Source organism: Archocentrus centrarchus, chromosome 12 (genome assembly GCF_007364275.1).
Source record: "Archocentrus centrarchus isolate MPI-CPG fArcCen1 chromosome 12, fArcCen1, whole genome shotgun sequence".
Taxonomy (NCBI): domain Eukaryota; kingdom Metazoa; phylum Chordata; class Actinopteri; order Cichliformes; family Cichlidae; genus Archocentrus; species Archocentrus centrarchus.
Genome location: NC_044357.1, coordinates 9,888,380 through 9,901,487, shown reverse-complemented (window position 1 = coordinate 9,901,487; position 13,108 = coordinate 9,888,380). Strand labels below are relative to the sequence as shown.

The window sequence follows — 13,108 nt, the reverse complement described above, 5'->3', positions numbered from 1 at the left end:
AGCGGTCAAATATAAAGCCAAAATGATGACAAAAGCTTTTTCATGGCTACCAAAAGCATCTGGATGCAATTTGCTAAGAGACATTTATCAGATATTAATGGGGGTGCATGTATATATTTGAGCCTGTATGTGTACTTTTCTGTGTGGATTAGAGAAAATTCAAATGTGTGCTCCCAATTCTTGTTTTCTAAAGTCATTAAAAGGTACGCTGTAAATTCCAACCTGGAAAAAGAAGCGTTCAAATAAATCATTAAAAGCTCGAAATTGCCATGACATTCATGCCCATGATGAGTGGGTGTAAACTTGTGACCACAAATGTACCTTTCTTCTTTGCTTCTTGTGATGCTCCAGAACATTTGTTATACCTTACAAAGAATCAAAGTACTGTTTTAGAAAAAAACTGTGCTCAGTCGCTGTGTAGGCTATCCCTGCAACAGGCCTGAACAGTAATAACAGTCATTTTGAGGCGTTTGTGTTTTCTGTGGTCATGCAGTTTACTGTTGTAACTCAATGCAAATCTCACAAATGCAAAGTCACAAACATTACACCTCAAAATCATATTTTTTGATTGGCTCAACAAAAAACATATTCCCAGGAGCTCAGCATAAACAGCGTTTTTGTTAATAATGCTGTTTATTTTGTTTGGTTATTGCATTGTTGTGGTGATGTACATAATATTACTGTGCCCTGCTGCCAGTGCCCAAAGTGAAATTTAAATATTGACATATGGATCAATTCTTCCTATCAGTGACGCACTGATTAATGCGTCAGTGATAGGACAGATGCTCAGTTATTTCTGGCCGGCTGCACTTTGGCAGCTGAATTTTGTTTTGCCTGTCCTGCTCCGCCCACCCGCGAGTGTTCGTGTTTTTACCTAGCGTGTGTGTGTGTGTGTGTGTGTGTGTGTGTGTGTGTGTGTGTGTGTGTGTGTGTGTGTGTGTGTGTGTGTGTGCTGGAGCGACAGGGAGAGAGAGAGTGAAAGAGAGCGAAGTGCTGGGTCGGTGTACGGCTGCTGTGCAGGAGGTGCAGGCGGCGGGATGCTGACTAAAAAGTGCACAGCTGCACCTGCGAACTGCGCGGGGTATATACAGCGATAATAAGTAGGATGAGGTATAATCAGCTGTTATATTGCAGCACAGCCATCAACATGCAAGAGTCCGGGCGCATCAAGCGCGACCGTCTTCTGTCCTGACAGCCCGGCGGCGCGAGCTGCACCGTGACGAGACGACCGCGGTCCACGGTACCGACGGGTCGCAGCAGTCCTGGACGAGCAGGTCTTCCTCCGGACCTCATCGATTTTACTCTGTGACAGCCTGGTCACGTTAATTAGCGTGCGAGAAAAAGAAAGAAGAAGACTGATGAATTTGTGAGATCACCTTTGCGTTCACCTTGGAAATAAAACAACGCACGAAAGGTAATTTCCCCCCCACGACGTCAGGGATCCCGAGCAGCCGCTGCCTTTGTGTTTCTGTTGTACATGTGAACCTGTGCTTTCTGTTGTTTTCTTTAAGTCTTTTACCTTTGTAGGTAATTGGAGCTGTCATTCAGACTTGCAGGCTCATGGAGTGAAATGTGTGAAAGGCCCACCTGCACGGTGTTTTTAAAAGTTTCCCTTTGACTTCAAACCTGTCTGATCACAGCTCTGTGTCGCAGGTTATTACTGCTATCAAGTTAATTTCTCAGTTACAAAGAGGTCCTCATTTGAATATCATTCATTATTAAAAGAGGTGTATAATTTCTGAGTGGAAGGACTTGTAAACAAAATGGAGGGAGGCACCTGTCAGGCATCTTCTTCCTTATGACCACAGCTGTAGAGTTCAGGGTTGAACACATTTAAGCAAATACAATCATGAAAGGAGCAGAGGAAATGCCTCTGATAGATCTTTTCTTAGTAATAGGTCTTTTTTCTCTCTCTGTAAATATCAATTATCCATGCAATATTAAAATCTCACACCACAACTCAATATTTTGTGGTAAATGTAATTACTCCACTGAGTGATCTCAGTAAGACGCTGCAAAGCTTCTCTTCTGGTAATTTGTGCAGGCTGACATTAAAAGGAAAAAAGAAAGTCTAAACAAGGAATTTAACAGGCCCCGTGTCTGAAGTTTAGAAAAATTGCTGTTAGTTTGCTAACTAATCTCAAGATCATGTTGGCTTCCCTTTTTATTTTCAGTCATTCTCAGTGGCATAGCTGAGAAGTAGTGATTCCATAAAAACAAGTGCACATTTACTTCCCCCAAACAAAAGTAGCCTGATATTGTGCATCTTGTATGTGTTGACTCAGGTGGGATGATATGAAATAAGAAAAGTTTATATTATTTCATATATATGAAGGTGATACAGAAAGCCTGAAAGGCTCGCTGTATTATAATCCAGAAGGCCATGGAGAATTGTTATCTGGTGCCTGGTGGATTTTTGTGGGGGGGAACTTTGACATTTCTACTCTAAACTGATTTTTTTTTTTTTTTTTTAATCGGGGGGGGGGGGGCAAATTAGAGCAGAAAAATCACCAGACTACAGGAAATCAAGTGTATGATGCTCAAAATGTCCTACGGGACTAATGCCCCAGGTTAATGTGTCCTTTCCTGAATATTCAAGCGGAACAGACACCTATGCTTGTGACCCACAGCATCTGTTGACATTGTCTGATGTGCTCTATTATCTGCAGCTGTGTCCCATCCACTTTGGTTCCCTTCTGACTGAACTCAAATTTTAAAGTGAGAGATTGCATAAAGCAGTGTGCAGTAAAGCACTTTATTCCTTATCTAAATAACCACCAACAATCCTTTCTTTTGCTTTGTAAGAGGGTCAGGGGCTAATTAACTTTGCTTAGCAGCCAGGGTGTAATCCAGGACGCAGCAGTCCTAAAGTTAGTTGCTTAGCCCAATTGCCTAGTCATGATAACATCATCAGTGACGCCAAGGGAGCATGATGTGGACAAGTACTCAATATATTGTAATTTTTCCACTCACTCCAGGCTGTCCTCCACCTGTGCACTGAGAAATGTTGCAATTTTGTGCCTTTTTTACATTCTGCAAGTAGTATCACTGTGATCTTTTTTTTTTTTTTTTTGTCTCACTATTATGAAAAATGTCATAAACATGATGTTGCAGGTTGATGGATCGCCTGCCACCGAAGCAAGCTGACACGGACCCTTGTGGTCCTAAAGTGCAACCTGGAAACTGTTCATTAATTGGAGCTGGTCCGGATTTACCTTCACAGCTCCAAACACAGGAAGCACCTCTGATCAGCCCATCTGAGAGGTTCAGGAAAGAGCCTGGATTGAATCCCATGCAGGTGGTAGTTATACCAACAAGAGGGACTGAGCAGATGCAGTCAGGGCAGGCGAAGTCTGCGTCCACTCCTGTAACACTGGCAATCATAAGCCGGCCAAGGCCAACTGCTCTTGGAACTAAACCAAGGCAGACCAGAATTTTGGTGGAGCCCTCCAAGGAGATAGATTTGATCCCTGTTTGCATCCCAGGACCTCAGAGTGCAAACAGCCTCCCTCATTCCCCGACAGAGTCTTTGTTGCCTCCTCACAGTCCTCAAACTCCCCACAGCCCTCAGCCTTACCTCAACCCTACCCCCTGCCTTCCTCCACCTCCACCACCTCCTCCTCCCCCTCCTCCTCCTCCTCCCCCTCCTCAGCCTTCACCTAACCTGCCCTCCAGCCTCAGCTTGAAACCCAGCCTCAGCCCTCAGCCCCAGAAGACCCCCTCACCTGGGAGCTCAGCACAGAGCCAGATTCAGTCTCAGAAGCCAGGAGTAGAGAACAATGACTTCAGGTGAGAGAAGCAATTCTACTATTAAAAAACATTTTTAGAATAATTGTGTCATTTTTACAGGGCATTTATATCATTCAGTTTTTACTGCCGTGACTGTTACACCCTATTGTGTATAAACACAGCTACAGATGCTGTCCCGCAGTCAGGGCCTATAAGAGAGCTGATGTGTGCCAGCCCACGTCAAATGAATCACAGCAGCAAATTTCACTAAGAGCTTTTGAACTGACAGCCTGACATGGCCACATTGTGTTGGTAGATTTCCCAGAGGCACTTCTGTCATGTTAATTTATTTATTTAACCTTTATTTAATCAGGAGGTGCTCTTGAGATTCAAATCTGTTTTTCAAGGGAGACCTGGAAAAGAAGGTAAACTATTACAAAATTACAAATTATGAAATTTAATCTAACATGAATGCACATAAGACAAAGTAAAGCAAGTCAAAGTCAAGTAACATAACACAAAATACTAAGTGCAGTTTATAAATAGCAATTGCACTCTTCAGTTACAGGGAAACAGAAGCATTGAAGTTTAGTGTGCTCTGAAGGTTATTCCATGACCAAGGTGCAAAATAAGAGAACGTTGTTCTACCAAGTTCAGAAAAATCCTGGGTACTCTAAAAGGAGCCATTTAGAGGAGTGCAAATCATAACAGCTGGTTAAAGGTGTTAGGAGTTCACACAGATAAGAAGGGAGTTTACCCAGTATGACTTTGCACATCAAAATATACCAGTGCTATTGTCCTTAGGCTTAATGAAGGTCAGGAAACCAGATTATAAAGTATGCAGTGATGTGTACCAAACAATGAATTTAATACAAAATGTAAATAATACACAGAGCCCAGACAATGAAGTGCAGAGGAGGCAGCATGTAAATAATGTCACCATAATCAAGTACATTTAAGAATATAGCCTGTGCAAGTGTTTTTCTAACTGGTAAATTAAGACAGGCCCTATTTCAACCTTTAGTTTCTTCAGTAAGTGCTCAATATGCAACACTAAAGGGAAAGTCTGTCATCCAACTAGAAACCTAAATATTTGTAAGATGAAGCTCTTTATAAATAAAGTCTCCTTCTAGGATATGAAGACCAACATTATCTGAGATCTGGAAGTGATTTTGGGAAAACATAAATTTGGTTTTGTTAGGATTGAATGCCAACTTAAAAAAAAAAACAACCTGCTGAAAGTCATCATTGCATGGTATGAAGCTCCCGAATAGCCTGAATCAGAGTAGAGACTACTGAATAAAGTATGGTGTCCTCTGCATAAAGGTGCACTTTAGGTTCAGATGTATTCTTCCCAATGTTATTAATAAAAATAGAAAAGAAAACAGGGCCCTAAACTGAACCTTGGGGGATTCCTTTTAAAATCTGCGGGACACTTGACTTGACACAGTGTGTTCTGTCTGAAAGATAGCTCCTGAACAATCTTAGAGCCTTGTCACTTAAACCAGCATCACTGAATCTGCAGCCCGTGGTCAACAGAATCAAATGCTTTGGATAGATCAACAAACAAAGCAGCATAATGCTCCTTCCTGTCCAAGACATGAATAATATAATTTGTTAGCAATATAGTTGCTGGTACTGTGACCTGATTTAAAGTCAGACAGAGTTTCACTTCAGATATTATTGTCAGCGAAGTATTTTTTTTTCAGTTGAGAGTTTATTTAATCTGAAGGGTCCCCAACCTTAATTAAGGGGAGAACATAGGCTGATTTCCAGATTTTAGTGATGACATTAGTCTTGAGACTTTGATTAAAAAAAATCAGCTGCAGGCTTTAGAAGATAGGGATTTAGATTGTTGGGTCCAGATGGCTTTTTTGAATGAATGGATTTCAAAGCTTTACAGAACAGTAGAAATGGATTTAAAAACAAATGGGTCTCTTAATAAGTATATCTAGTAATGCAGATATACCCAGATCTTGTTTTTCACTAGTAAACAAAGGCTGCTCATAAAAGCCCAGTGAATAAATATGAATGAATTAATAAAAGATGGCAGCAACTTCTACCAGTCTCACAATTCATGCAAAGACACTTTTTTTTTGTCATGTAGCTCACCACAAATCATATCTGCATACTTTAAATTATGAATAAATGGCTGCTGGAGGAGTGGAATATAAACTGTAATGATGTGCATTTTCCATTTGTAAATATGTGATTGCTCATTAATGGGATCAAACAGTAGCATGGCCATATATATGAATCATTTAACCCTGTACACATGTCTGTGTTAATAAAACCATTTTGTTATTGCACAAATTGCAAATCCAAATAACAACCAGCAAACTGTGCAGAGGTGTAAAGCTGAAGTGATCTGCTGATTCACTGAGTCCATTTAACCACATTTACTCAAATATTTTTTTTCAGGGGGAAAAATGCCAAATATTTGCTGGTTCCAGCTCTTCAGAAAACAGGATGTGCTTCTTTTTCGTGATCTCATGTTTCTGTTAATCAAACAGCTAAGAAAAACACAAAGTAATGAAACTCACAGGTAGTTGCAGTCTTAATTTCAAAGGATAATTAGCTCCATACTTTCATTTTCTCTCTGCCAGAACCATCCACAATCATACACACACACACAAAGAATACTTAGTCATCACTGAGGGACACGGAGGTGCTTAATTGTGCTTATCTTTTTATATATTTATATATATATACACACACACAGAAACCCTGATGAAAGCTCTTTCTTTGAGGATTGCAGGATTACTTCTTGCTTACCTTAAAGTGTGAAAGTAATGCAGTTTCTCCACCGTTGCTGTCCTTTCAAAGGGTGTACATTGTCACATGGAACGTGGGATCAGCTGTCCCGCCAGATGACATCACTTCTCTCTTTGGACCAAATGTCTCAGATGGGAGCATTGACATGTTTATCATCGGGTAAGCAAGTAATTCTGCACGGCTCAGCGGTGCCAGAGAGACAGCCGTGAATGCCCACTCAGTCATCTGTGTTCATTTTGATTCTTTCCCTCCTGTTACCCATCACTGTTCTTTTTTTTTTTTTTTTTTTTTTTTTCCACTTTAATTTTGACATTTCTCTACTTTCTGGCATCATCCAGACTCCAGGAGGTCAACTCCATGATAAACAAAAGGCTGAAGGATGCTCTTTTCTCAGACCAGTGGAGTGAGCTTTGCATGGACACACTCAGTCCTTTTGGATATGTTTTGGTCAGTAAGGAGTTAAATCTGTTGTCATAATTTTGCACCATTAGAAATATAGTTTGTTTTTTTTTTCCTGTCTATATCTTATTTTTCATCAATCTCATCTGTTCAGGTGGCATCGCAGAGAATGCAGGGAGTGCTGCTGCTGGTTTTCTCTAAATTCTGCCATCTTCCGTTTCTCAGAGGTGTGCAGACACAGAGTACACGCACAGGACTTGGGGGATACTGGGTACGTGCTATGCATTACAGAGTGCTGCTCTGAAACCAGCTGAGATTTATGATGTTGCACAATTTGCAGTGGGAATCATGTCATTTAGGGTCTTGGCAGGGAAGGCAGTGCATGCGTGCGTGCATGCGCGCACGCATGCCCTCCTGTCAGCAGGTGCATGCATGCGTGGGTGCATATGTCAGTGTGTGACCTTCCTGTCTCTGTTGATGTCAGCATCACCCCTGGCTGCTGCTGGTGCAGTCTCCTTCCCTTTGAGGTCAGTGCAGCAGCATGCTGTCTGACTTTCTGGTTTTGTGACTGGGTGTTAGAAAAAAAGCGCCACGACCTTGTCCCTGAGTGCAGAGCCGGTTGATACATGCTGACGCTGCATAAGAGGTCCCTTCCCTTTGAAACTATATGTTTCGCCCTTTCCTGTCATTCTAAGGGGAATAAAGGCGGTGTCAGCGCAAGGATGACTATGTTTGGCCACCCAGTGTGCTTCCTCAACTGTCACCTGCCAGCTCACATGAGGAACCTGGAGCAGAGGATGGAGGACTTTGAAAGCATCCTTCAGCAGCAGCAGTTTGAAGGAGGGGCTGCTACTGGTGTACTAGACCACGAGTGAGTGACATTGTTTTTTAAATAAAGGTCTAATTAACTGAAAATAAGTTTTTACAGCTATAGAAAATTATACCATTATTCTGTTATAACAATGAACAAATCCCACGTACAAATATTCATTAATAAATCTTTAATGATTTGATCTAACCTCTTGAACCTCAGGTGACATGCTTAATTTAACTAGTAATGACATTATATTAATTGAATCTACAAAAGCACAATGCATTTTTGAGACAGTGTTAAACTGATTTCGATTGAGCGTCTGTGCTCACTTCCTTAAGTAAAGACATGCCTGTTTGTTCTGTTCCCAGTGTCGTGTTTTGGTTTGGGGATTTAAATTTTCGTATCGAAGACTATGATATCCACGTGGTGAAATGTGCCATTGACAGCAATAAGCTGCCTCTTCTGTGGGAGCGGGATCAGGTGAGGCACCTTCAGCATTTTAATAAAGTATGCACACATTCACAGAGACAGATGGCTTTTTCTGGAAGGCTTCACACCACCTGTTTGTCTGCTGTTTAATCACAAACCACAACCGGCAGAGGGAGCTGTAGCACCAGAACTTGTGTTTGAGTAATAATAATAATCATCATCCAGGACTGTGGTCTGCTCTGTTTGTCCTTTTCTGTAGCTCAACATGGCTAAAAACACAGAGTCCATCCTGGAAGGCTTCATGGAGGGACAGCTCAAATTCCCACCTACTTATAAGTTTGATGTAGGCACTCATACCTACGACACCAGGTTTGTTCGGTCATCTCTATCACAAACCAGTTCTCAGAGACCCTGTTTACACTTGGTTTTAAAATGTGTCTTGGGCAATCAGATCCCAAGTGAACAGCGTAAAAAAAACACAAGCACAAACAGCCACCAAGACACGTTGTGATGCTAATTCTAAATCCTGTGTCCTGATGTTTCTTAGGTTAGCAAATAGTTGTAAAAGCAAGGTTGCCGAGTGCCTGTGTCACTTTGCAGTCAAATTGCTCTCCTGCTGCAACTACATCACTATTTGTGGTGGAATTTCTGTTTCAAATCTGTGAGGTTCTTGGTGGACTCTGAATGTAAGTAGTTAATGTGAATTTCTGTGCATGTAAATGGCAACAGATTTATTTTCACAGTTTTGGCTTGACAGTAGCAGGTGTGAATGATGCGTATCAGGTCTCCACTTTACTCCACGCATTTTAAAACCAAGTGTATTGGTTTTATTTTTTGAAAGCAAAGCTTCCACCACTTATAACCTTGTGTCTGTTTCTCTGTCAGTGCTAAGAAGAGGAAACCTGCCTGGACAGATCGCATCCTGTGGCGTCTTCGCCGCACTGGCTCACCAGTTCCTACCCACAGTGCAGCACTGCAGCGTGGTCTGACCTCATGGTTGGGTGGGGCAACTAAAGTGACACAGCATGTGTATCGCAGTCACATGGGTTTCACCATCAGTGACCACAAACCTGTTTCTGCCCTGTTTTCATTGCATGTGAGAAAATATTACCATATGGCCTCAGATGTGGCATGTCCTAATTACATCTCGGTATTGTTACGTTGCTAAGTTATGTTTTGTTTAACTGTCTCTAACTTATACTCTAGTTCCCATTCAGGGTGGATATGCCTCTGGTGGAGCTTCAGGTAAACAAGGAATGGAGCAAAGCCTCAGATGCTATAGTCAGATTCACTGTTGCATCGACCTATCAGCGCAGCTCATGGGACTGGGTAGCAATATACAAGGTAAGTCTTAAGAAGATTCTCAAAGTTTTGTCCCGCAGTGTCGGCACCTACAATTATCTTCCTGCAGGTTGGATTCAGACATCACAAAGATTATCAGGCATATGTGTGGGCCAAAGGGGAGCATGCAACACAGGTGAGCCTTCTACTCAAATTTATCAATATGTTTCAAGCTGAACTCAGAGTTAATCTGTCTGCTCTTCTCTCCACAGGTGACATTCTCAGAGGAGGATTTGCCACGAGATGACTGTGAATACATCCTGGGCTACTACAGTAACAACACAAACAGCATTGTTGGATTGTCATCACCAATTCAGGTAACAAATGTTAGAGAAACACATGAAGCAAACATGTCCCTGTTTATGTTATATTCAAGCATAAATATACAGACGCGCAAGTACAGTCGGCAGCCACAGATTTAACAAGGTGCTGGAAACATTCCTTCCTTAGAGATACTTTGATTGACCAAAGATCAAAATTTAGCATTCATCCTCATTCCTCTGACAAATGTTGGATTCAGTTTAGCTACATATATAAAGCACCACTGTACAACAAGTCATTTCAAGGTGCTTTATATTGTAAGGTAAAGATCCTACAATATCAGATCGAGGACCCCAATGATCCAGTGATTCCCTATCAGCAAGCACATGGCGATAGTGGGGAGTTAGAACTCATGTTTAACATGTAGAGATCTTCAGGCATAATCAGGATAATCACTCTTTGGACTGGATCTAGAACCAAAGGTGACCCAAATAATAAAACAAAACATGTGAATAAGACAGCTGGGCTTTTCAGAGAGGAAAAAAACCTGAATATGTGATTATAAAGTTATTGAAAATGCCAGTTAGTCATCAATTATCTGAGTCTAAATAAAGTGATTAACCTGCTACCAGTATGCAAGCGGTGAAATTATCTCCACTCTTAACTAGCAAAACATTAAAATGCTGCTTCATAAATGCAGAGTGTAATAATTCAAGCAATAATAGGTGCCTGATATCTTTAAGTTAATCTTTTGAATTCAAGAATTACTCTTGTTCAATATTTCTACAAAGTGACATTGTTACTTGAATAAAGTATATTAAGTGTTGTGCTTACATACTTTCTGTCCTCAACAGATCAAGATGCCAGTTCACAGTCCCACTTTGTGTCCCTCCGAGAGCTCTGATGTCAGCTCAGAAGATGACAGCACTCTTGTTCTGCTGGCTCCAAACTCCCGCAGCCCGAGCCCTAAACCGGCCAAACACCACCATCGTCACCGTCGCAGTCGCAGCCCTGTAGTTCCTGCTCTTTCATCCAATCCCCTCCCTTCCCTGCAGAGCCTCAGCCTCGGCCCTCGCACCAAAGAAAGCCAGACACGAAGCCGCTCTCCCTGCTCTAAGAAGGAGCGGCTGGTGTCCCCCGACGTAGTGCCATCTCCCAACATCAGCCCGCTCAGTCCTCGCAGCCCTGTGTCTCCAGGTAGTGGGGTGACTGTACCGGAGGCCCTGGTTGCTGCTATCTTAGGTGAACCCAGACCAGCTCAGGTTAGCCCCACAGGGGTGAAACGGATAGGGAAGGCAGGGGAAACAGACACTGCAAAGAAAATAAAGATCAAGAGTTAAAATGAGACCCTGTATGAGGCTAACAAAAGCAATATCCATCCAATCAGAGTCTGATCTGATCCTAGTGTCACTGTGCTCATAGAGGCAGCACATTTAATGACTCCTAATGTAGTTTGCAAACATTCCACATTGTAGCCCTGCAGATCCCTGTTTCTGAATCTACTATCATCTCATATACTACTACTGTGTGTGTGTGTGTGTGTGTGTGTGTGTGTGTGTGTGTGTGTGTGTGTGTGTGTGTGTGTGTGTATCCTGGAGTCAAACATGTGACCAGACTCAACAACAAGTGCTTTTATAGACTCATAAGCTATATCATATGTAAACAAGCATATTGAATGTGAATCCAAAGTTGGAGTAAACCTGGGAACGATATGACCAGATATTATTGAAAGCAATATGGATCCATGTAAACAGTCTTGCATCAAAATAAGAACCCTTGGATCACAAATATTAATGGTATCATAGTTAACAGCAGAGAGTGTGTGTGTGTGTGTGTGTGTGTGTGTGTGTGTGTGTGTGTGTGAGTGAGTGAGAGAGAGTGGTTTTGTGTAGACTTTTGTGGTAAACCATAAATATGTGAAACTTTCATTTTGGAGCACATGATGGTTTAAATGTTTGACTCTATAGGTCTTGGACTGTATTCATAAAACAAGTCTAATGATTCCATAAGTAGAAAAATCATCTCATTCTATCTGAAATCTACAAGTGAGAACCTGAACAGTAATCCTGGACCATTGCTTTTTATGGATACAGAACCTGTTCTATAGAGCTCCTTGAGTGTTTAGGCTAATAATGTGTTTCTTTGGCTTCCAAGAAAACTGTGTTGTTTTAGCTGTTTGAGTGTGCAAATAAAACAAGAACATATGCAAACTAAGAAATGTAGATTATTGGATGACTTCAAGCTGTCAAGAAGAAGCGTATACTTGTGTGAAGATGTGTGGACTCACTTAACTCTCAATTCGGACATATTTTGATTGCAACCCTGCTTTAAGTGAACAACAACTCATGACTACACTTAGACTTCAGATAGTTTGTATGACCAAAGTTCAAAATTTCATGTTTGTCTTCATTCCTTTGACAAATGTTAACAACAGCCAAACTCCTTGGTAGAGTCGCAGGGAAATGTGTGCTTGACAAGACGTATATAGGACCACTTGTTCCATTCGGATTCTGCAATAGTCATTTGCAAACTATAAAAAAAAAAAAAAAAATGTTTAAAAAGACAAATGTTTTAACTGCATCACAGGAAAGAGAGTTGTTTATCTTTCAAATGGCAATTAATTTTGGGAACAAACCAGTGACTTAATGGTTTCAATTTAATTATATTATATACAGAGCACCACTTCACACAACAAGTCATTTCAAAGTGCTTTATATTATAAGGTAAACATCTTACAATATCAGACAGAAAAAAGGGTTTTCTACCAAGGACTGATACATCCCTTGCTCTGTTGTTTGGAATCAAGATTATCACTCTTTGGACTGGATCTAAAACCAAAGATGACCAAAATGAGAAAACAAAACAAGCTGAGAGAAATGATCTATCATCTACTGACAGCGACAGAGTTCATCAGTGTGCGTGGTCCTGTGTTAAATTAAGTGCACCATCACAGTGGATTTTAAAATAAACAATCAAGATCTGATCAAAATGCAGAATTTTAGCTTAAATTCAAAAGTATTACATAAAATGTTTAAGAATTGCAGCCATTTTTATACACAGTCTACTCTTTTCAGTAGCTCAAAGGTAAGTGGACAAAGTAACATGAATTTAAATGTAAGGATTTTTTTTCTTATACTTGGATCAAAATCCTTTGAAGTCAATGTTTGTCTGAAATCTTGAACCCCTGGACATCACCAAATGCTGTGTTTCCTCCTGTGACATGCTCTGCCAGGCCTTTACTGCAGCTGCTTTCAGCTGCTGCTTGTTTGTGAGCCTCTGCCGTCTGTCTTCAGTAACTGAAAAGCTGTTCTATTGGAGCAGGTGAGCTCAGGTGACTGACTCACCCACTGAAGAGTATCC

The 13,108-nt window shown here is 41.2% G+C and overlaps 1 protein-coding gene across 1 annotated transcript; it reads left to right on the top strand.

The window, feature by feature from the left end:
• Nucleotides 1-1,031: 1,031 nt before the first annotated feature.
• On the top strand, nt 1,032-11,962 carry inpp5ja (inositol polyphosphate-5-phosphatase Ja). The gene is made up of 13 exons (XM_030742017.1): nt 1,032-1,414; nt 3,115-3,789; nt 6,556-6,663; nt 6,843-6,951; nt 7,058-7,174; nt 7,599-7,774; nt 8,086-8,197; nt 8,406-8,515; nt 9,032-9,242; nt 9,353-9,490; nt 9,558-9,623; nt 9,700-9,804; nt 10,603-11,962. Exons 2-13 carry the CDS (start codon nt 3,119-3,121, stop codon nt 11,086-11,088), a joined length of 2,409 nt encoding a protein of 802 aa, XP_030597877.1. The 5' UTR covers nt 1,032-1,414; nt 3,115-3,118; the 3' UTR covers nt 11,089-11,962.
• Nucleotides 11,963-13,108: the final 1,146 nt, after the last annotated feature.

Bases quoted from the DNA above. Each gene is read 5' to 3' on its own strand.
- inpp5ja (XM_030742017.1), top strand. From the start codon at position 3,119: ATGGATCGCCTGCCACCGAAGCAAGCTGACACGGACCCTTGTGGTCCT. The intron at 3,790-6,555 runs GTGAGAGAAGCA...GTCCTTTCAAAG, and splicing joins GTAGAGAACAATGACTTCAG to GGTGTACATTGTCACATGGA. The intron at 9,491-9,557 runs GTAAGTCTTAAG...ATCTTCCTGCAG, and splicing joins ACTGGGTAGCAATATACAAG to GTTGGATTCAGACATCACAA.